At 44.3% G+C, this 22,670-nt stretch overlaps 1 protein-coding gene across 1 annotated transcript in view; it reads left to right on the top strand.

Moving 5' to 3' along the window:
* Positions 1 to 22,670, top strand: part of REPS2 (RALBP1 associated Eps domain containing 2) — a 171,719-nt gene that overhangs the window by 45,656 nt on the left and 103,393 nt on the right. Inside the window, 4 exon segments of the mRNA XM_042783369.1 lie at positions 9,532 to 9,670; positions 12,781 to 12,844; positions 16,917 to 17,059; positions 22,532 to 22,626. Coding sequence (XP_042639303.1) covers positions 9,532 to 9,670; positions 12,781 to 12,844; positions 16,917 to 17,059; positions 22,532 to 22,626 — 441 coding nt within the window.

Genomic DNA, 22,670 nt, shown 5'->3' with positions numbered 1-22,670 from the left:
CATAGTCTGGAAGCGCTGCTGACCCTGCTCACTGTAGGTGACCCTGCTGGTGTTTGAAATACTGGTGGCACAGCTTCCAGCATCATAAGCAACACGCAAGCCACCGCAGTATGACAGACTGACAGACGGATGGTGGCTGATTTCGTGAGATGGTCAGATTATGGAGCTAAAATAGCCTGATGATTCCATCTTTCATGCGGGGATGACTGTGCTCTTGGGACTGGTCAGAGCCTGCTCTCCTTGGGCCTTGCTTAGAGGACCTGTTAGTTAGGGTAACAGTTGCCATAACAAATATGTCCCGTATTTTAGTGACTTAACACAATAGACATATTTCTTATACATTTAACATATTGGCAGGTACTTTGCTTTATACACTGACTCCAACCCCAGAGCTCCCCCTTCAGCCAGAGCAGGGAAAGGGCTGGCAGAGTGCCCAGGGTACTAGTCCTGCCTGGCAGTGGGGCAGGTCACTTATGCTCACGTTGTGTTGCCAGCACTCGGCCATGTGGCTGTGTCACAATGCAGGGGGTCTAGTTGGGCAGCCACTCCGTGACACCTCTTCCCCAGGCACAGTGGAGGGTCAGTTGGTGGAGGTCGTCTGGCCATAATCCCACATGGAAGCACTGTCCTCACGGACCTCTGTGCTTCCTCCTTTTTCCTTAGTCGCATGGCTGCTTAATTCCCACACACTTTCTTTACCAAAAACCAAACCCACTGCTGGCAAGTTGGTTCCAACTTACAGCAACCCTGCAGGGCAGGGTAGAACTGCCCCATTGCTTTTCTAAGGCTGAGATCTTTACAGAAGCAGACTGCTACAGCTTTCTTCCACAGCACAACTGGGGGGTTTGAACCTCCGACCTTTCTGTTAGCAGCTGAACAATTAACCACTGTACCACCAGGGTCCTTGATCTTCTTCAGGCAGATCAGTCCTCACTTGGCCTGTGGTCTGGTCTCACAGGCCTTCTCTTTAGGGTGATGAGTTTCCACATCTCTGCCCATCAGATCATCTTTTGATGAGTGGTTGCAGAATGGCTTTATTTCCAAAACATTGTGGGCAGGCGGGCGGTTGGTGTCCTCATGTATTCATTGTAGGCTAGGTGTAAGCTGCTGCTACTCCAGATGGTTTGTTGACTGAATGACTAAAGCACCGAAAGGACCCTATTTTAAGATCATTTCTCCCTGGTAGGTGAAGTGGCTGGCCTCTAAGGCAGGCTTTAGAAGCTGCCTCCAGGGTGAGATTCTGTTCCAGCCAGAGCTGTTCTCCCTGACAGTGCCTCCCTGCAATTCGTATTATTCAGCTACACTTGATGTTTAAGATACTTTGAGGCTAAATGTCACCTTTTGGGATTTTTTAAATATTATTACTTTTTAATGAGTCTTTTGAAGTCTTTTTCATTATAAGCAGCCTGTTTTCCCCAGAGATAATCACCTGCTGTGCCAAACATTTGCATTTGACTGGAAATAAAACCCAGGGTTTGAATGCTTCAAATATAAGCAAATCTAAATCTCCTGTGTCTGGAGAGACTGTATAATGAACCATATGTATGTGGTGCAAGCAGATGTGGGAGATTTCGCTCTCCTTTTCTTTTTTCTCTACAACATTGACAGAACTCAAAATTGGCACCAAGTAGCAAATACCTCTGCCCAGCCAGCAGAACCCCTGGGGCTGGAATTGAACTGGGGGAAGCTTCTTCAGACGCATGCCAAAGCAGACCTTTTCCTGGTCCTGGATTCCACCTGGAAGGGCAAGGCTTTCCAGCTCACCCACCTCCATTTCTTACCATCTCCAGTCTTTGCAGTTAAGGCATTCTCTCTTCCATGACTGACCTTTCAGATCTCTGTCTGAACAGTTGTGGTAGTTACTGTAGTTGATTTTCAAGTTGTTTGAAGGAGGTGGTTCCGTGCATCTGGGCTCTTGCAGCCGCTGATAAAGAGGTCCTGAGCTGCCGCTCCACTGCTGCAGCGGACCTCCCGACGAAGAGGCAGACCCTCCATGAGATGAACTGACATGGTGGCTGCAGCGATGGGCTCAAACCATTCCAACAATTGTGAAGATGGTGCAGGACTGGGCTATGATTGGTTGTGTTAAACATAGAGTCATCATGAGAGCCAGTGCCACCTAACACCAAAAACAACATTCTCGGTATACTCTGGGCTGGGGTTGCTGATGAAGCCTTAAGTGGTCTTCTGGTCCCTCTCCGCTTTCCTCACTGAAGTGATCTCTCTGTAACTCTGATCTGAATTACTGCATTGCCTTGTTTGAAACTCGTCTGTGGCTCCCTATTGTCTTCTAGATACGATACCTGGGCCTTCGTGACCCGGGTGCTGCTTCCTGTCTGGATCATCTTGAGGCAACTCCACTCACATCCACGTGCAGCCAATCTTATCTGTGTGTAGCCTCCCAGAGCTACTGTCAGGAGAGGGCCTTTTTCTCTCATTTTCTGGTGTCTCGGCATTGCTTCTCAAACTCGAGCGTGCCTTGGATCACCTGGAGGATTTGCTGAAGTCCTGACGGCTGGGCCCCGCTAGCGGAGTTTCTGATTCAGCAGGTGTCGGATGGGCCCTGAGGTTCTGTATTTCTCCCAGGGGCTGCTGATGTGGGTGTTCTGCGGACCACCTGTTTTACTAAAGCTCTAGAGTAGCCTGTCTTCTATAACCCACGACCCTGCTTTGAGATTGCCCACTGGTCTTTCTCTCCCTGGACTCTAGGCTTCCATGGAAGAAGACCCTGTCTTGGTTCTCTAGTGTTGCTGTGACAGAAATGCCACAAGTGGGTGGCTTTAAGAAACAGAGATTTATTTTCCTCCAGTTTAGGAGGCTAGTGGTCTGGATTCAAGGTGCCAGCTGTAGGGGAAGGCTCTCTTTTTCTGTTGGCTCTGGGGGAAGGTTCTTGTTCCTTGGTTTCCTGTGATCTTCATGTAGTGTGGTATCCGTCTTCCCCCAAGCTAACTGCCATTGAGTCGATTCCAAGTCATAGCAACCCCCATTGGATTCCTGAGGTTATAAATCTTTATGGAAGTAGATTGCCCATCTTCCCCAAGCTGAGCAGCTGGTGGGTTTGAACTGCTGACCTTCTGGTTAGCAGCCAAATGCCTTATCCACTTCACCATCCGAGCTCCTTTATCTTTCCTCACCTCTGCCTCATCTGCTGTCTTTATATCTCAAAGGTGATTGGCTTAAAACATACCCATACTGATATAGTCTCTTAACATGATAGAAAACCCAATTCCAAATGGGATTATAACCACAGATGCAGGGTTTAGGATTTACAACACATATTTTTTGGGGACACAGTTCAATCCATAACATTCTACCCTTTGGCACCCCAAAATTCATGTCCTTCCTACATGTAAAACACATTCACCCCATCATATTATCCCAAAAGTCTTAACTCTAAGTCCAAAATATCTTCTTCTGAATCATGTAAATCAAATATGAATGAGACTTTAGGCGTATTACATCCTGGGGGAGAATTCCTCTTCATCTGTGAACTTGTGAGATCTTAAATACAAATTTCCTGCTTTCAGAGTATAGTGATGGAGCAGGCCCAAGGTGGACGTTTCCATTACAAATGGGAGAAATTGGAGAGAAAGAGGGGATAATGGGCATCGGCAAGTCCAGCACCCAGCAGAACCTTTAAATTAGTTCTCAGGGCTTGAAAATAATCCTCCAGCTTCTAAGACCATCCATCTGGGCAGTGGCTCATCACTGTGCCCCTAGTGACTAGAGTCTGGAGTATTGTTGGTATTCAATATGGTATCTGTGGAATAAATGAACGAGCGGGTCACTTTTCATGCAGTGAAGTTAAAATGATTTTGCTTCTTGTAGTACATTAGCCTTCTTTTGGAATATTTTATTTTATTTTATTATTATTTTTATTTTAAGAGCTTGTTTTACATTCAACGTCATGCATACATTTAGTTTCATTCCCTGTTCGCCATGTCCAACCCTAACCCACTCTCCTCCCCACCCTACCCTGTAAACCCTCCCCCTGTGCCCCTCATAATTATGTACTTCTTTTGGAATGTTTTAGCTTAATGGTATGGCCTTATATGTCCTAGAAATACTCACTCACTTAATAGATAAAGAACTTGAGAACTTACCTTAAAGGTGTCAGACTATGGGAGAACCCAAGGAAGGCAGACAGGAACGTCTTTTAATTGATCTCACACTTTAATATATGAAACGACATGTAGGTTTTCTTCCATTAAGAGCCACATAGAGCAGTGTTTCCCAGTCTCTGTCACTATAAATCATACCCCTGAACTTGCTAGAGCTTGTTAATATACGGACCTCAAACTCCCTTTTACTGTCCTTGAGGTACTTGGTAGGGACTGTATATGGAAAAAAGTCATATGTAATAGGGCCTCAGGCCTCCAGGTTGAAACCTGAGTGAAAATTGTTTAGAACACTTTTAATATTAAAACTGTGCATCACTTACCATGTTCATAAGGTGTTCATTTAAAGAAAAAATAGATACTCAAGTCATTTGGTTTATTAAATTAATTCAAAACATGCAGTGAGAAGCAAGGGGAAAGAGTTAGCAGTAGGTTAACACATTCAGTGCAAGCCGGTTGAAGGGCCGTACAGTGAGTTACACAATGTTCATATGCCCTCTCTCTTTGTTGTAAGGCCTTTTTGATTTTAGGGAGTAAGCACTCACCTTGCCAGCTTGGAAGGTAGGGGAGATTGGCTTCTCATGGGAATCCAAGCAATGAGAGACAAGGAGTGGGCCATTGGTCCTCAAGATTGGGATTCTTGGATATTCATGCATGTTCTGCCATTAGTGACCCTTGAGTTGACCTTGCTGTCCACTTACCTTTCAGCTGCTGTCATCATCTCTTAGTTCTGCCACACAAAATACCACAAAGTTGGTGGTTTTATTTATTTAAATTTTTATTGTCATTTGGGTGAAAGTTTACAGAGCAAATTCATTTTCCATACAGCCATTCATACACATTTTGTTTCATGACATTGATTGCAACCCCCTTAATGTAACAGCTCTCTTCCCACTTCCTCCCTGTAGTTACCTCTTCCCTGTGTCCTCCTTTCCTATGCATTCCTGTCCCCTAAGCTGTCTCCCTATGCAGAGACTGCTCTTCTGTCCTCCCATGATTGATTGTTCTAAGGAGTGTATCTACCTGGTGTAAATGTTCACCTTATATGGCTATCTATTGTTTGGCTGGAAGCCACGGAAGTGAGTTCAATTCCAGACCTGAAGGGTAACTAGGGGCCATAGTCTCGGGGGTCTCACCAGGCTCTATCAGACCAGTAAACTTGGTCTTTTTTATGATTTTGAGTTTTGTTCCACATTGTTCTCCCACTCTATCCAGAATCTCCTGCACTGATCCCTTTCTGAGTGGTTGACAGTGGTAGCTGGGCACCATCTAGTTCTTCTGATCTCACAGCCATATAGGCTGAGGTTTGCATGGTCCACTAGTGCCTTGGACTAACTGTTTCCACGTGTCATTGGTTTTCTTCATTCTTCTTTGCTCCGGGCAAGGAGACACTTGATTGTTGCTGCTTGCAAGCTTTTAAGATCCTAGTCGCTGCTCACCAAAATAGGATGTAGAACAATGTTTTTGTATAGTACATTATGCCATTTGAGCTTGATGTTCCCTGTGACCATGGTCCTGAGCCCACAGGTTCAACAACTCACTTCATCAGAATGGTTCACTGTGTCTAAGAAGTTATCATAACTTTGAAAGTGGGTGGTTTTCAAGAACAAATTTATTGTCCCACAGGTCTGGAGGATAGAAGTCCAAATGAGGGCCTTGGCCATGTTGCTTTCTTGTAGGGGCTTTGAGAGAGGAACTGTTCGATGCCCCTCTGCTAGCTTCTGGTGGGTCCTGGCAGTCTTTGGCTCCCTTGGCTTGTGGATAGATCCTCGCATGCAGTCTTTCCCCTGTGTGCCTGTGTGTGATTCTGTATCCCTGTCCTTCTCTTTTACAATAGACTGCTCAGAAAGAATTTAGATTAGAGCCCACCCTACTCCTCTATGACTTCCTAATTAATAACACTTGAAAAGAAGAAGCTTAGTTCCCCAAACAAGATCACATTCCCTGGTGCAAGGGTTCGGACTTCAACATACCTTTTCGGGGGACACAGTTCAGTCCGGTACAGCTGCCTCCAGCCATCCTTACCCCTACTCTTTATATCACTTCTCTGCTTACCTCACAGGTTCTGCTGATCCTCAGTTCTGACTCTTGCCTAACTTGAAGACTTACCTGGACCTTACTTTTCAGCTTATAGCCCTACTGTGCATCCATGTGGGTCTACTTTCTCTGCTTGTTTATCTTTCTATTTATTATCCGCATTCCCAGAAAATGCGTATCTGGCCTAACTTGTTCTTGCAAGAGGAGAGCTTTCCATGCCCAGGCACCCCAAAGGCCAGCATCCTGTGTTCAGCTCACCCTCACTCTGACTTCTTCAGGCGAGACCAGAGGTCAGGTGGGTCATCTGGCCCACACATGGCTGCTGGGGCCACCTTGGTTAGTGGAGCTGTGAGCTGAGCAGTGCCTCTGGAATGGCTGGGATATGGGGGAGCCATGCAGGGCACTGGGATGTGAGGAAAGGGTAGAATTGGACACTCTGGGATCAGAGGAAGGGCATTCTGGGAAGAAGCTGCCAGTCTTCTTCCTGATGAAGAGGAGGCACATAGGCAGTCAAGGCCTCTGTGAGCAACAAGGAGGAGGCTGGGGACGGGGGCCATAAAGGTCAGGTAGAGGAGGTGGAGTTTTTGTCAGGCAGCAGGCCGTCACTTTCGGCTTTTAAGCCGTGGGTTAGTCACCCTCTCCTGTCTGTTCCCAGAACAGACTCAAGACTTCCTTAAAAGGTCATGGAAGCCACTCAGGAGTGAGGGTTGTGGGAGAGGAAAGAGAGAGAGCAGGTGGCCCTGGGCCTGGAGAAAGAAAAAACATGGATCATAGTAAAAACAGCAACAACTGGGTATGGCTGAGTAGTGAGCAGGAGGGAAGGGTCCTAGGACATACTGTAGGGGAGGAGGAGCTTCCATGTCAGAGCCAGGGGGTGCATCAGCCAACTCCCAATGTGGACACTTCTGTGCCTGCATTCACTGTGGAGTGGGGAACAAAGCTCTCTGCCTGGGTCCCATCTACCTTGAGAAGCGTCTCTGCCCATTTTATTTCTTCACTTATAAACATCAGTTCTCATTTCCCCTGGTCATGCCCAGGCTTTTGTGTTCCTTGTGTTAGCTATTTCTGTCAGGGGTGACCTGGAGGGCCAGCATTTCTGGGAGTTCACCCCAGTATAACATGGCCAGTAATGCAATCCAATTTAAGCTGATGTCCCTCCACCCAGTGCTCAACCTCCAAAATTCAGGCAAACATCTGGCTTCGTTCAGAGGAAGTGGCTCTAGTACATGGCTTTGGAATTCAGTAGATGCTTTGGGAAGTTGTATGGTCCAGCGAGTGCATGGACTAACTTTTGGTTTGCCTTGCTTGCTTTATATTATTTGCTTATTACAAGAATGACGTGGGTTTTCTGAAAAAATCCACAGATAGAGGGGACCTAGTGTAAAAAATTCTGACATGTGGGAACCTGGCTTTTGAGATCAAATAAAAAAGAGGATAATTATTTGCTGATGGCAGAAGCTCACTGAAGGATATGGACAAGTCCCATACACTTGCCGACCTCAGTTTCCTCATCTGGAGAAAGGATAATAATGCCTGCTGCATCTACCTCTTTAAAGTCTTGAGCAAATGAGAGCGAGGGTGGGAAATGCTTGCAAATTCCACAGCACTCTATGTATTTAAAGTATTAATAGTGGTTTCCCGGGCATTTATAAATGGTTTGATTTCCAGTTAGTAGAAATTCATCTATTATGGAAAGCAGTCTATTTATTACAAATGACTAACCCCCATATAGTGGTCAACTTCTATCTGTAACCTTCCCCCGACTCTCCTGAAGGAGTCAGGTGGTTTATTCAAGGACTGTCCCTTCTGCTGAGTACATTCTCATTCAGCACTTCTGCTGATATTTCAACAGACGATAGTTCCTTATTCTCCTGGCCCTCCCGAAGCACCCTCAGAGTCTTGAGTAATAGATACTCAATTTCAAAAATTACAACTCAAGGTTATATCCAAGCTCAAAGTTTTGTACAGTCCCTTTTCTCCAGTGAACATTGTCAGAGGATGGACAGGTGTTCCTGGGAAGAATTTAATCCTGGAATGTGTTTTTGTGTGTCGGGCAGGAGAAGAGATGCTATCTTATCTAGGGACAGTGGTTAGAATGCCCTCCTAATTATGAATTCAATGAGGGCTTGTTCAGAAGCAGGCAGCTTGATGGCTCTTCAGCAGTAATACTTCTCCCTTTCTCTCCTAGTCTTCTTTTGTCCTATAGACCCACCTTCTCCTGTTCTTTTCTAGCTTCCATGAAGATAGCCTTTGGTATGTAGCACCTCCTTAGTGTTGGGATGGATCGAAGGGATAGAATCTAAGCCCTAGGATTCCCCCCCCCCCCGCCAACGCCATTCTTTCTGCTTTTCTATCCAGTGGCCAGGATAGCTTTGTGTTCTTCTGTATTTCTCAGCTTCTCTGGGCCCTTAAGGAGCTCTAGTAGCGTAGTACCTAAGGCATTTGACTGCTAACTAGAAGGCTGGCGGTTCAAACCCACCAGCCACCCCTTGGAAGGAAGATTGGGCAATCTACTTCCATAGTGATACTGCCTTGGAAACCCAAGGACGGGTCGCTGTGAGTCAGATCTGCCTAGACAGTAGTGAGTTTGGTTTTTGAGTTCTGGGCCCTTAAATTCTCAAATTTGGCTTGCACGCCCCCTAGTGGCAGGTTTGATGCATCCCTTGTTAACCCTATTGTGGTACAATGACAGCTGTTCTCTCCACCCAGCTTGTTGTTGTTGTTGTTGTTGTTATGTGCCGTCGAGTCGGACCCGACAACCAGCTTACTAAGTGTTATTCCCAACTCACAAATGTCAAATCAGAGGTTCAGTGGGTCTGACTTGCTGCTCACATAGAAATACTACATGGGGAAGTGAGATTGAAATTTTGGAACTGTTCACTCCCAGATTTATATAACATGAATGTCTCAGGAAAGAAGATGACATGTTATGTAGTTATTTCTGTTCTATTTTTTTTTGTTTGTTTTTTAAAACATGGATTTAAAAGCATCCTGATAATTTTACTATCCACTCAGCCAATGTGAAAGGATCCAAATGTGGTGAATTTCTGAATGATCATCTTTTTTTTTTTCTCTCTCTCTCTCTCTCCCTTTTATCACATTAGAAAACATTTTGTCAGTTACCTAGTATTCAATATTTCCTGCTTAGTCCTGTTAACAACTTTAGGGAATACAGAAATAATGTAAAAGCATGCTATCTGCCACGAAGGATTTTATGTTCTAGTTACATTCTAGTTACGTGTTGTTTAAATTTATTCCCTCGGGGAGAAAAAAATAAATCTAACACACAATAACTTTTATTGACGTTTGATTTATCTATTTCATCTCAATAAAAGCAGATTATGTGAGCATTGGCTGCTTTCTTTTCTTTTTCAAGTCCTTTTCAGTGGAGAGAGAATCACAGGATAGCAACAGTCATTACCCAGACGATCCCTGGAGGATAACAGAGGAACAGCGAGAATACTATGTCAATCAGTTCCGGGCCCTGCAACCTGACCCAAGTTCCTTCATTTCAGGTAACGAACATGGGCGGATGAATACGTGGTGTCCCGGGTCATCATTCCCTCCTAAGTCACAGTAAACATCTTGAGAAATAGTTCAAATACAATGAGCGTGACGATCTTCTGCAATTTCAATTTGCTTTCCTTTAAGACTGAATTTCTCATCAGCTATAAACCAGTCAGGGAAGGGGAAGGAAAAAAAAAAAAAAAAACAACAACCTGGCAATGGCACAGACATTTGGGAAATGACTATTTCAAAGGGGTTAAGTGGGAATTTGGGGAAGCCTGGTCCAGATCCTGAGCCATTTTAACTGGAGCAGTTCTTGAAATGATTGAGCTTAGCACCAAGGCAAGACCTTAAATTGCTTACTAATTGTATTAGAGTTAGAGCAAGGATGTATTATAACCATCTAATGAATTATTCTCTCAGTCTCCTTATTGTATATGAGTGGTCTCTGACTTACAGTCTATTTGAGTTACAGCAAACTGTACTTGCGACTTTTTTGGGGGGGTATATCTGATTGTTAATAATACATTGTGCTGTGTAATTTGCTAATATTCTCAGATGTTCACTCACAGATGTCCAGTTTTGAGATTTACTATTTAAAAGATACTGATAATAAGAGGCAATAATATGAAGAGTTGGGGGAAAAAAAAGAGGTATTTGGCCTATGTCAGAACCACCTTATAACAGAGTTGTTGGAATGGAGTCCGGTTGGAAGTCAGGGACTACCTTTATATGCCTCGTGGGTTCAAATTCATGTTCATTATCTTTGGCTCAACTCTTTATCCTCTTTTTTTTCCTAAGAGAAATTAAAATGTAGGTGAAAGATTGACCGCAATTTTATGTCCATATATCAGTTTTTCTGGATTGTCTTCAGAAATACATATTCCTTTTGAGTAGTTTTGCAAAATTCAAACCAAAAGGAATGGATTTAATTGCTGTGTGCCAACATTTTACCGGGAAAATGACTAAATAAACAGTGAAATAGAAGAGTCTGGAAGAAAAATTCCTAATATTTTCTTTTTATAGATCAATCTTGAAGAGTAACAGTATGTTATTGATAATTATAACCTGACATATTGAAGTGTGGAATAAGACTAATTTTTTATTATGAAATAGGTATTAAGATATAAGGAGTTCTGGTAGCATAGTGCCTAAGGCACTTGACTGCTAACCAGAAAGCTGGCAGTTCAAACCCACCAGCCACTCCTCAGAAGGAAGGTTGGGAAATCTACCTCCATAGTGATACTGCCTCGGAAACCCAAGGAGGGGTCTGCTGTGAGTTGGGTCTGACTCGCCAGCACATAACAACAACAATGAAGATATACTGATAGAAACACAAGCATCACTTACTGACTGGTGGTAATGAAAGCAGAATATTGATGATACAAAAAACGAACATTGACATCGTGATTGCAGAAAATAAGCAGACACCCAGATTGCGTGTATTTATCACTTGCATACATAGCCTTGTGAACTGCTTGTGAGAGCTCCTTCACAATGTATACAGATATGTAACCAGATACAAATAGATAGTCAATAGGAATGTTTTTCTTTTAACTTCCTTTTTTGCAGAATTTCAAATGTAGGTCAAAGTAGCATGGTTATCATATGGCCCTAACAATTTTGTCTGATCATATATGTCACCCCAGATGACTTTTGAAGCTGTAACGAGACCATTTCAGTTGAACAAATTTCAGGACATATCTCTAAAGATCAGGCTTCTTTTGAAAACACACCACAATGCATTGGTACACTTACAGCAGCAAAGACCAGTTCCATTCAAGTCTCAATGTCATCAGTCAGTCACCATTATGATTGTCTTATAAATGGCCCCTTTAAAGCTTAGTTTAATCAAGATCAAGAGAGATTGATATATTGTGGTTCGTTGGTTTTTCAAAAAAATCTTTATTAAAATATAATTTACATACCATAAAATCCACCCGTGTAAAGCGTATGATTGACATTGGGAAATTTACAGTGAGTATAGAAAGTAGCCCACCACCCATCTGTCAGTTTGTTGTACTGTAGTGACTTGTGTATTGCTGTGATGGTGGAGGCTCTGCCACTGGTATTTTTTTTTTTCTAGCCACGTTTCTAGTGTGCAGGAGTCACTTGTGGCTAGTGACTACCATATTGGATAGTGCCGTTCTAGAAGATTCTACTCTTTTCTGACGTGATGCCTCTGATCTGTGGGCTCATAACATAGATCACCAAAGTAGGGAAAAGTGTCCAAAGTAAGAATGACAGGATTCTGAGTGAGAGCCTGCAATCTGCCAATGGTATTTTACATACCAGCGGGGATAGCCATGGTGTACAGCTTTCAGTGGAGCTTCTAGACTAAGACAGGGAAGAAAGGCGTGGGCAACCACTTCTGAAAGTTAGCCAGTGAAAACCCTAGGCATCACAATAGAATATTGTCCAATAGAGTACGGGAAGCTGGACCGCTCAGGCGGGAAGGTATTCAAGATACACCGTGGGCACAACAGTGGAGCATCCCAACAGTGGTGACGATGGTATAGGCCCGGGGCAACATCTTGTTCGTTGTGTGTGGGGTCACCATGAGTCAGAGCTGCCCCCATGGCAACTAACAACCACAGCAACAACAACAAAGAAGGTAACACGAGATTCCTGGATCAATTTGCAGTGAACCACCAAGAAGCCTTAAATCTCACCAGAAAATCTTTCCCAAGATGTCTGCTTATCTCTGTGTGGTGGGATCAATGGTGCTAATTTTCTTATTATTCCTCTCTTTTTCTACCAGGACCTTATGTTGCTTTTTCACCCTTTTACTATGTGTGCTTGACAGATCATCCCTTTGAAAATTTTGAAGTTAGTGTTTTGAATTTTACAGTAAAGTGTTACAGATTTTTAATAAAAATTAAGATGACATTAAATAATAATCTGCATCTGTCATAATGAATATTAGGTCGTTGTTTCTTTTAAAAGCTCTTCATCTCTTGCTTTTGTCACATGAGTCATAGTTGGCTCTGATGGATAAATGTTAGATATGTGGCTCTGTTGGGGTTAGTGAATGAAGAAATGGCGATTTATTGTTATACAAATAAATGCTCCACTAGATGAGAAATTAACCATTTATTTAAACAATGGCTCTTAACAGGTTCTGTGGCTAAGAACTTCTTCACTAAATCAAAGCTTTCCATTCCAGAACTCTCCTATATATGGTAAGTACAACTGGTGCCACGTAGCATGTCCTATCCTTTGGCCTCTACTTTTGCTTTTTTTTAAAGTCTTATCTTTTGAATGTTTTTAACAGACTAAGAGAGTGAATAGAACTCATGTTGCTGTGAAGATTAAATAAGTTAGTATCCGAAAAGTACAACGAAGAGTGCCTATAAGTGAGCATGATAAGTGTTAGCTATTATTTCCCAAGAAATTTCCTAATTATTATCATCAGAATCCCTTTTAAGCAATATTAAAATATCCAGCTTGTATGTTCTGTTGTTAGAATTTTTCAGCTACTCATTGTGATCCAAGTAACCTTGAAAAACCTAGTCTCAGTAATATTTGATAAGGCCTGGTGAACAGATAAGGCCAAGGAATATTTTGGCATCAGACTTGACCATTCTCGTCGCCTCTGAGGTTCATCAATTGGCCTTGTCTCTCTCTCAGCTGGGCCTGGACCTGCAGCTGTGGCCTTCTGGCACTGGGCCGCTGAGCCCGCCCCAGCTTGGGCCCCAGAAGGGCTGGGCCGGCCTGCGCAGATGGCCCCATTTGCATTTCTGAAGATACTCAGTGCCGGTGAACCCCCAGCTGCACGTGGGCTAGTTCCACCCAGGACTGGGCCGAGACCACACTGCAATAAAATCATTGAAATGTTTATGTCAAGCTTTTTTTTTTTTTTTGGTACATGATGATTTTACAAAAATTATGAGAGGATTTAAAATCTTGTCATATTTTGTGCATCTTATTGGAAAATGATTCTAGTAATACTTGTGCGTGCCAGTGGAGCTGGGGCTGTGAGCTGGGTTAGGTTCTTTGGCATTATACGCTGGCTTCGCTTGTTTTTCCCCTCCTTTCAACAAACATATTAGATTTTAAAGCTTGGAAAAAGAAATCACATTATCATTTTGAAAAGAATACAATCTGTTTTGGCAGCATTCCCAGTCTTAACGTTATTGGCAAGAGGCTTCTTATCTTTCTGAGGAGATGTATCCCTGAAAGTTAAATGGTATTATCTCTTTCCAGCCCTTGAAGAAGTTTCTTGGCTCCTCCCTCTGGGGAACAGCTATTTCAAGGTTTTTGAAAAACAAAGCAATACACCAGACCTGTGGCTGTCAAGTTAGTTGTGACTCTATAAGTCGCGTATAACTACTTCATTGGATTTTCAAAGCTGTAAATCTTTACAGAAGGAGACGGCCACATCTTTTTCCCAAAGGGTTGCTGATAGGCTCAAACCATTGACCTTGTGGTTAGCAGCCTGGCACTTCAGCACTGGGCTAGGCTACCAGGGCTCTTATTTCAGGCTTAAACCAAAAAACTGAACTCACTGCCATGGAGTCCGATCCGACTCCTAGTTGACCCTTCCTTGGGTTTCTGAGGCGGTGTCGCTACGGAAGTAGATTGTCCAATCATCCTTCCAAGGAGTGGCTGGTGGTTTTGAACCACCACCCTTCTGGTTACCAGTCAAATGCCTTAGACACTACACCTTCAGGCTTGGTGTATCCTAAATATTTGAGGACTCAAGGTTACTGTGTTGTAAATATCTGAGGATTCAAGGTTAGTGCATTATAAATGTTGGAGGAGGAGGAGGAGGTGAAGGATTCAAAAGAAGTTCCGGAGCGCTTGTTTTCCTTTCAGTGAGGAACACCATTCTAGTACAGTTCAGGCTAAGTTTGATACTATACTTGCCCTAATGCGAACATACTTGTCTGTGTACATGTAGAGTATGGTTGAGCTTATAGAGTCTTAGTCACTTTTAGCACCTACAATGAGATAAGCCTTTTCCTGAGTCTTCCTTTGTTCCTGTCTGTCTTATCTGGTTCCAGCCTTTCCTAGTTGGTAGCTTTATCTTAAAACATAATTCAAGGAGTGTTTACTGAGCTGACTTATATTTTCACAGAAGGTCATTCTCCAACAAAGAAGAATTTGATACAAAAATTTACATGACTGGAAAAGTTGAAGGTTTTTCCTTAAAGTTGGAAAATGAAGATCCAGAGCAATGACACATGTGCTTTATATAAACTGGGGAAGAGCTGGGACAAGGGCCGAGGGCAGCCCCGCCCCGTACTGTTTCAGCACCTGGTACCAGGCTCTTCCCACCAGGCCGCCTCTGTCCACTGAAGGCCTGTCTACGAGCTACAGAACTCCCCATGCTTCATTCTTCTTGTGCAGTTTTTTGTTTTTGTTTTAAACTATGGCAAATATATATATATGTAGCAAAATATTTGCCATTTCAGCATTCCTGTTGTTCAGTGCCATCGGGTCAGTACTGACTCTTAGCAGCCCCACGTGCAGCAGAACAGAACGCTGCCTGGGTCCTGCACCATCCTCACAATTGTTGCTGTGTCTGAGCCCATCGTTGGAGCCACTGGGTCAATCCACGTCATTGAGGGCCTTCCCCTTTTTCACTGACCCTCTACTTTACCAAGCATGCTAGCCTTCTCCAGGGACTGGTCCCTTCTGACAGTATGATGAAAGTACGCGAGACAAAGTCTCACCATCCTCCCTTATAAGGAGCATTACGGCTCTACTTCTTACAGGACAGATTTGTTTGTTCTTCTGGCAGTCTGCGCTATATTCCATATTCTTCGTTAACAGCATAATGCAGAGGCATCAATTCTTGTTCAGTCTTCCTCATTCACTGCCCACCTTTCACATGCGTAGAAGGTGCTTGAAGATACCATGGCTTGGGTCAGGGGTCAGGTGCACCTTAGTCCTCAAAGTGACATCTTCGGTTTTTAATACTTTACGAGGTCTTTTGAAGCAGATTTGCCCAAGGCAGTATGTTGTTTGATTTCTTGACTGCTGTTTCTAGGGTTGTTGATTGTGGTTCCAAATAAAATGAAATCCTTGACAAGTTCAATATTTTCTCCATTTATCATGATATTGCTTGTTGGTCCAGTTGGGAGGACGTGCAATTCAGTGTTATTAGTTATGTTTATCAGTGTTACTGTTATGTTGTTTAAGGAGAAGTTGTTGTTGTTATGTGTCGTCAAGTCGGACCCTACTCATAGCGACCCCTCCTTGGGTTTCCTCCCCGATTCATAGCGACCCCTCCTTGGGTTTCCGAGGCAGTATCACTACAGAAGTAGGATTGCCCAACCTTCCTTCCAAAGAGTGGCTGGTGGGTTTAGACCGCCAGCCTTCTGGTTAGCAGTCAAGTGCCTTAGGCACTATGCTACCAGAGCTCCTTGGAAGGAAGGTTGGGCAATCTACTTCCGTAGTGATAACGCCTCGGAAACCAAAGGAGGGGTCACTATGAATCGGTCCGACTTGACGGCACATAACAAGAACAACAACATGTTGTTTAAGAGGGGCCCTAGTGGTGCAACAATTAAGTGCTTGGCTACTAGCTGAAGGGCTGGTGGTTTGAACTCACCCAGTTGGCTCTGCAAGAGAAAGACCTGGCAGTCCGCTCCCATAAAGATTACAGCTTTGAAAATCAGTTCTGCTCTGTCGTATAGGGTCGCTGTAAGTCGGAATCTACATGATTCACACAACAGAGCATGAGCAAGGAGCCCTAGTGGCCCACTGGCTAAGTGCTCAGTTGCGAACCAAATGCCTGGTGGGTTGTACCCACCTAGCTGCTCCGCGGGAGAGAGGCCTGGCAATCTCCTCCCATAAACGGCCTTGCTTCCTTTACAGCCTAGAAGACGCTATGAGGCAGTTTTACTTTGTCACATGGAGAACAGCAACATGTTGTTCAACCATCATCTGTTACCTTTTGCCAAATTTTTCTATTACCCTTAATAGAAGAAACTCGGTATCTCTTAAGCAATGAGACTCTCTATCATTTCCTGTCTTGTATACTCAGTGTTATAAAAACAGACCTACTAAAGAGCGTGAGTAATTTACATTTTAATTTACACAGTGCTACTGATACCAGTGCTATCGATCAGCATTTTTCCTCCTTTGAGTGGCCCCTTAGATTTTAAATGACTTTGGTCAGCAGGAGGGTTTGAGGATCTTACAGGACCACACCAAGACAGTCTGGGAGATGTGTGTGCACATTTGAGCCTGGCTAACTTTCCTTCTGAGCCCTGTGCTGGTACTCATGACATGCATTGTTTGTAGGGAACTTAGTGATGCTGACTGCGACGGGGCGTTGACCCTGCCTGAGTTCTGTGCTGCGTTTCATCTCATTGTGGCCCGGAAGAATGGCTACCCGCTGCCAGAGGGCCTGCCGCCAACTCTGCAGCCAGAGTACTTGCAAGCAGGTAAGGCCTTATCCTAAATCATAAACCTTGGCATTTTTCATCCAGGCCTTAGAAGTTTCTTAAATCAAGTCCAGTGACATTGGGGAGTCCTTGATATCTATAGTTATTTTTCTTTAACTGATATTAGATGTGAATGTCTTATCAGCTGCCTACTAGGAGTGATCCCGGCAAGTCTGAATCCACTCTTATCCCCAAGCCAGTGCCCTTGGATGAATCTGAACCAAAGCCACTTACCCTGTCAGGAGAATTATGGAACGAGCAAGTCCTAAACCTCCCAGTTGATAGCAGATAAAAGAGGAAGATCTGCTTATAGAGCCAAGCACTGACTTGGCATTTTAGGTACATCCCTGAGTGACCTTAGGAAACAAAATGGGATAGAGCCCTTCTATACAGTAAAATGTGCAAAGTGCTGTAATCCTAAGTGTGCAGCTTGAACTCCTGCATAGGTATACACCATGCTCTAGAACCTGCCAGTGTGCCGACAGAACTCTTTTCCTCTTTCTCTTTAGCAAAGCAGTCACTCCAAACCACTACTTTGAACCTTTGAGTAGGAAGGGGTCATGGTGCGTGCAGCATTTGTGTCAGTTCACTTGTCAAGTTAGAACAACCAAGAATGTCTCTTGCTCTTTTCCAAAGCAGTGGACAGTGGTCTGATTTCCATTATGCAGAGAAGTCCATTTCCTGTTGAAAGGGTGCAGACTCAGCCGGTGCTTTAAGAAACTTCCTCACTTTTTACGCCAGGTCTCTACAAAAGGAGAGCTTCGTCGGGTGACCGTCGGCAAGAGGGAGCGGCATCTGAAGGCACTGTGACTTGTGCTAATAAAGGATAAATATTGTGGTTACCCTGGGAAAAGTCTTAGATTAGCTTGTCTTGTCTCTTCCTTATGAGAACACCAGATTCAAAGTAGCAAATAGCATGTCTAGGTCAGTCTTGGAGTCTCAGACTCCCTGGATTAGGTAGGTGTGTGTGTGGGCTCATCTAAAGGAAGAGATCAAGCACATGGCTGGTACCCTAAAAAACAAAAAAATAAACTCACTGCCATTGAGTTGATTCCCACTCACTGCGACCCCCATCGGGTTTCCAAGGCTGTAAATCTTTGCAGAAGTAGATTGCCCCATCTTCCTTCCATGCAGTGGCTGGTGGGTTTGAATCACTGAGCTTCTGGTTAGCAGTCAAATGTCTTATCCACTACGCCACCAGAGCTCCAGAGACAGGTAAACATGTTGGGGGAAGAGTGACCCATCTGGGATCTGGCCCAAATGTCCCCATAAAATGTGAGAAGGAGAGGTTCAGAGAGCAACAGGAAGTGCTGATTTCAGGGTTTAGACTTTGCTGATACCAGCTGCTTTCTGCCTACAGGAGACTGTCCCCAGCTACCTTCCCTTCCTTAAAGGCTAGGGAAGGCCCTCATAGCTCCCAGGAACTGGCTTGCAATTGGACACCATGATAAACTGCTCTATTTCCTCCTTAATGTCCCTCTCTCTTTCTCCCTCCTTCCTTTTTCACTCTCTTTTCTTCTGGAGGCGGAGAAGAGGTGATGTGCCCAGCCTGCAGGCTCCCATTACCCAGTCAGCGCAGGGGCCTAGAGGAACCCCTTCTCTTGGGAGCGTGGCCTCCCGGGCCTTTTGACTGTTTCCAATGATATCCTGAGAGCTCTAGTAGCGTAGTGCCTAAGGCACTTGACTGCTAACCAGAAGGCTGGCAGTTCAAACCCACCAGCCACTCCTCAGAAGGAAGGTTGGGCAATCTACTTCCGTAGTGATACTGTCTCGGAAACCCGAGGAAGGGTCGCTGTGAGTTGGATCCGACTTGATGGCGCTGAGTTTGATTTTTTTGGATTGATATCCCTAGTTAGTATAAATAGCTGATCTGCTCCATTGCTGACCAAAAGGTGAGGCTGGAGTTTGCCCAGAGGCACCTTGGAAGAAAAGCCTAGCTACGTGCTTCTGAAAAATTGGCCATTAAATATCCTGTGGCATGCAGTTCTACTCTGACACGCGTGAGGTCGCTGTGAGTTGGAGTCGACTGAGCAGCAGCTGGTTTAGAATGGGAATTAGCAGCCGACTGTGATCTGATGCAGGGTCATTGAGACACATTTACCACCATTACCTTTTTCTCTTTGGGGCCCTGGGGCAAGCCCCTGGGGCAGCTCCTCTCCCAGGCCCTCACCTGTCTTTCCATTTTGGGGTCCTGCCTAAGGCTAGATCGGTGCTGTCAGTGTTCCCCGGCGTTGGCACCTCCGCCAGGTGTGAACTCTGCATGTGAGGATTCACCGTGTAGGTTCCCTGGACTGTGACAAAAGCCGTGGATGACACTCTTCAACAGCTGAAAGCCCAGAGCTAAAAATGTGTTAAGTGACAGACAAGAGCTCGTGTCTTGCTTCCTTCCCAGCTGCACATGGCTCCTTTGGACTTGCCTCTCAGGATGGGGGAGTCCAGTAAATAGGGCACCCATCAGGAGCTTTCTCCCTTCCCTAGGAACAGAGCCCCTGTCTTGTCTTGATCTTTCATCCAGGCTGTCGGTGTGAATTTCTAGAAACAACTGAAGTGTCATTACACACACTGCTATTAAACCAAACTTACATATCATTTCTGGGGTTTGTAAGATCACTCTTAAATAATAATGATCTAGTTCTAACAGAAAACATGAGAGACCTCCTAAAACCCCATCACACTCAGTGCCAGTCTACTTTAGGCAAAGCCTGAGGGTTAGTAGTTAATTTTTAAATGTTTGATCCCCCTGGCCAGAGCCTCCTAGGTTTTCTCTGCGCTTTTTAGACTGTTGGCAAAGTATGAATGGTCCTGCTCTTTTTTTCTGTTATTGCTCATTTTTTTGACATCCCATTTAACTTTTTTTAAAAAAGCTTAGATCTTATCTTATTCTAACATTATTCTAATCCATATTCCATGTTTAATCCAGTCTTCAGCAAGGTTTGTGGAGTATAAATTGGCTGATATCATCATGCATGAAAACCACACAATCTTGTTTCCAATAAAATAATGAAATAGGCATTGTTGTATCTAATGCCATTTTACTTTTAATTATGGAAATAATGCCTTCTCCCTAGTGGTGAAAACGGAGCAGGGTCGGCAGGAGCACATGGATCATTGGGAGGGCTTAACCCCGAACCTTTTGATATTTTCATGACTAGGTGTTATAAATTTTTACCATGTAGCTCGCTAAAAGGTATTTATTGCATACTTACTATGTGAGAGAAGCTCTGGTGGCACAGTGGTAAAAGCATTCAGCTGCTTAAAACCAATAAGGTTGGCAGTTCGAACCCACCAGCCGTGCCACAGGAGAAAGATGAGGCATTCTGTTTCTGTAAAGATTTCCAGCCTTGGAAACCCTATGGGGCAGTTCTGCTCTGTTGTAGAGGGTCACTAGGAGTCAGAATTGACTTGATGGCAGTGGGTTTGGTTTGGTTTTGGTACTATGTGGGAGGCAGGCACGAGTTGTCCACTGGGGTCAGAATTCCCCCCTCTTGGGATCTGCTGGCAATTGGAGGATAGATGTTAAATAAACTCACAAACAGGGAATCAGTGCAGGCAGAGGATGCCTGTCCTTAGGGAAGATTTTCTCCAATGGTTGAGTGCAAATGTGAAGGCTGCCCTAAGGACTAAAAGATGGGAAAAGTAGGTTATGGGCAGAAGGGACAGGAGGTATGCTGGAGAGGCCTGAGTGGGGAGGGGCTCGGAGCATGGGAGAAATAGAGAGTCCAGGCCAGAGGGGCTGGAGTGGGATGAGCCAGGGGAACTGGGGCCCAGGCTGACGGAGGAGGAGGGTGAGGACCAGATCATGGGCAGTAACTGACACATTTCCAGCAGGGAAGTAGTCCAATCAGATCCTCTGAAAAGACCCCACTGCTGTCCAGAGAACAGGTTTTGAGGGGCAACAGGAAGATCAGACAGAAGATTCTGGCAGCAGTCCCTCCAGAGCAGCTGGGGCTTGCACTGGGGAGGTGGCAGTGGAGATGGAGGGGAGTAGACACGTTAGAAAGAAATTTAGCTGTTAATTGAGGGCATTTGCAGTTTTTGGAAGTGTTAGCTTTGTCCATGGTGAGACACCTCATGGTGAGGCATTAGTCATATAGTCAGATCTTAGGGGGTGCTACAGTTCAACTCTGAAACACCCGAGATCGCCATGAGTTAGAATCAACTCAGTGGCAACTGATGAAAGATAGATTGTTGATTGGTTGACTAGAAAGAGAAATCTTACATTAGTTAAAAGTGCTTTTGGGGTTGGATTGGGCAGTGGTACTGTATAAGGGGTTTTGCTGAGGTTTAATCCCCAAAGCAATGAGCTGACCAGGTATAGTCAGAGAAATCACCAGGGTCACAGCCAGCACCACTTAGCATCAGTGAAATTCTTAGCAGATTAAGACAATGGACAGACAAGGTGCGTGCTCTCAACCGCATGCAGTGGTGACACCTCAGTGACCAGTGCTTTACTGCAGAGAGACTGGGGCATTTCTAACCACAGAGAGGGTGGGAGGAGGCAAGGGTGAAAAACATTGCCAGTCCACGTTTAACGTTCGATTCAAAAACTGTGTTTTTGAAACATTGCATTTCAAATTGTGATTTCTCAGTAGCTTGTCTTGACAAATTTGATTTGTAGCTTCTGTTGATTACCAACCCGTCTGCCTTATTTCTTTGGAATATTGACAAATTATCTGGCTGTTGAGACATTCTTTCCTAATTACTTTGTGACAGAATGGTGAAGCAGAATCTGCTTCTGAGAAATAGCCTGAGTGTGAAATATTAGCTTTCCAAGCAGCACACTCTCCTCTCCGTGCTAATTCTCTCAGCTCCCCAATTAACAGCCTCTGTCACTGCTGTATGTTGGCCAAAACCTGGAATGTGCCTTGCTTGAAATCAGCGAGAACTTGTACTGTTCCTCTTGTTGTTCCTGCTAATGAAAGGGAAGAGCAGTTCCTCCATTTCTCTTGGGCATACATCACTAGAAGATCCTGCCTGTGTGTATCCAACAGCAATAACTAAAATAACGCATTTCCTTGGTTAATGTTTGCAGCATCGAAGCTGTCACCTTAGTCACTGCCATTCCAAAATGATGCTCGTCACACAGTTAATATTTAATGTGTTGTGATAGCGATAGTTCATGTGGAAAAGGATCATTATATCATGACATGAAATATGGAGAACGGGGACCCCCCAGGCAGTTGGCTGGAGTCCCAGTCCCCACTCTTCTGTTACCAGCCATGTGGCCTTGAGCATATTACTCAACAACCCCATTCCTTACTTTCAACATGTGTGAAACAGGCATGACAGAAGTACTGTGTTCTACATGTGAAAAACTGAAAGTACTGCCTCAGAATGCATCATGTCATAAGTGGGATCTAAGATTTCATTACTTTTTGTTGTCACATTTAGCAAGCACAGAAAGGCTGATAGGAACAGTGACCACTGTGGCTATAGCATATATTCTTATGTATTGTTTTTGTTTCTTCTCAGCTTTTCCTAAGTCCAAGTGGGAGTGTACACTATTCGATTCTTATTCTGAGCCAATGCCAGCAAACCAACAGCCCCGGGACTTGCGTCGCAGCGAGGTAAACAGTTGTCATGTGCTGATGAGTATGAACATGTGCAATAT

Source organism: Orycteropus afer, unplaced genomic scaffold, assembly GCF_000298275.1.
Source record: "Orycteropus afer afer isolate SDZICR_OR568_19922 unplaced genomic scaffold, OryAfe1.0 scaffold00975, whole genome shotgun sequence".
In the NCBI taxonomy this organism is placed as follows: Eukaryota; Metazoa; Chordata; class Mammalia; order Tubulidentata; family Orycteropodidae; genus Orycteropus; species Orycteropus afer.
This window is presented reverse-complemented; position numbering and strand designations above follow the sequence as displayed.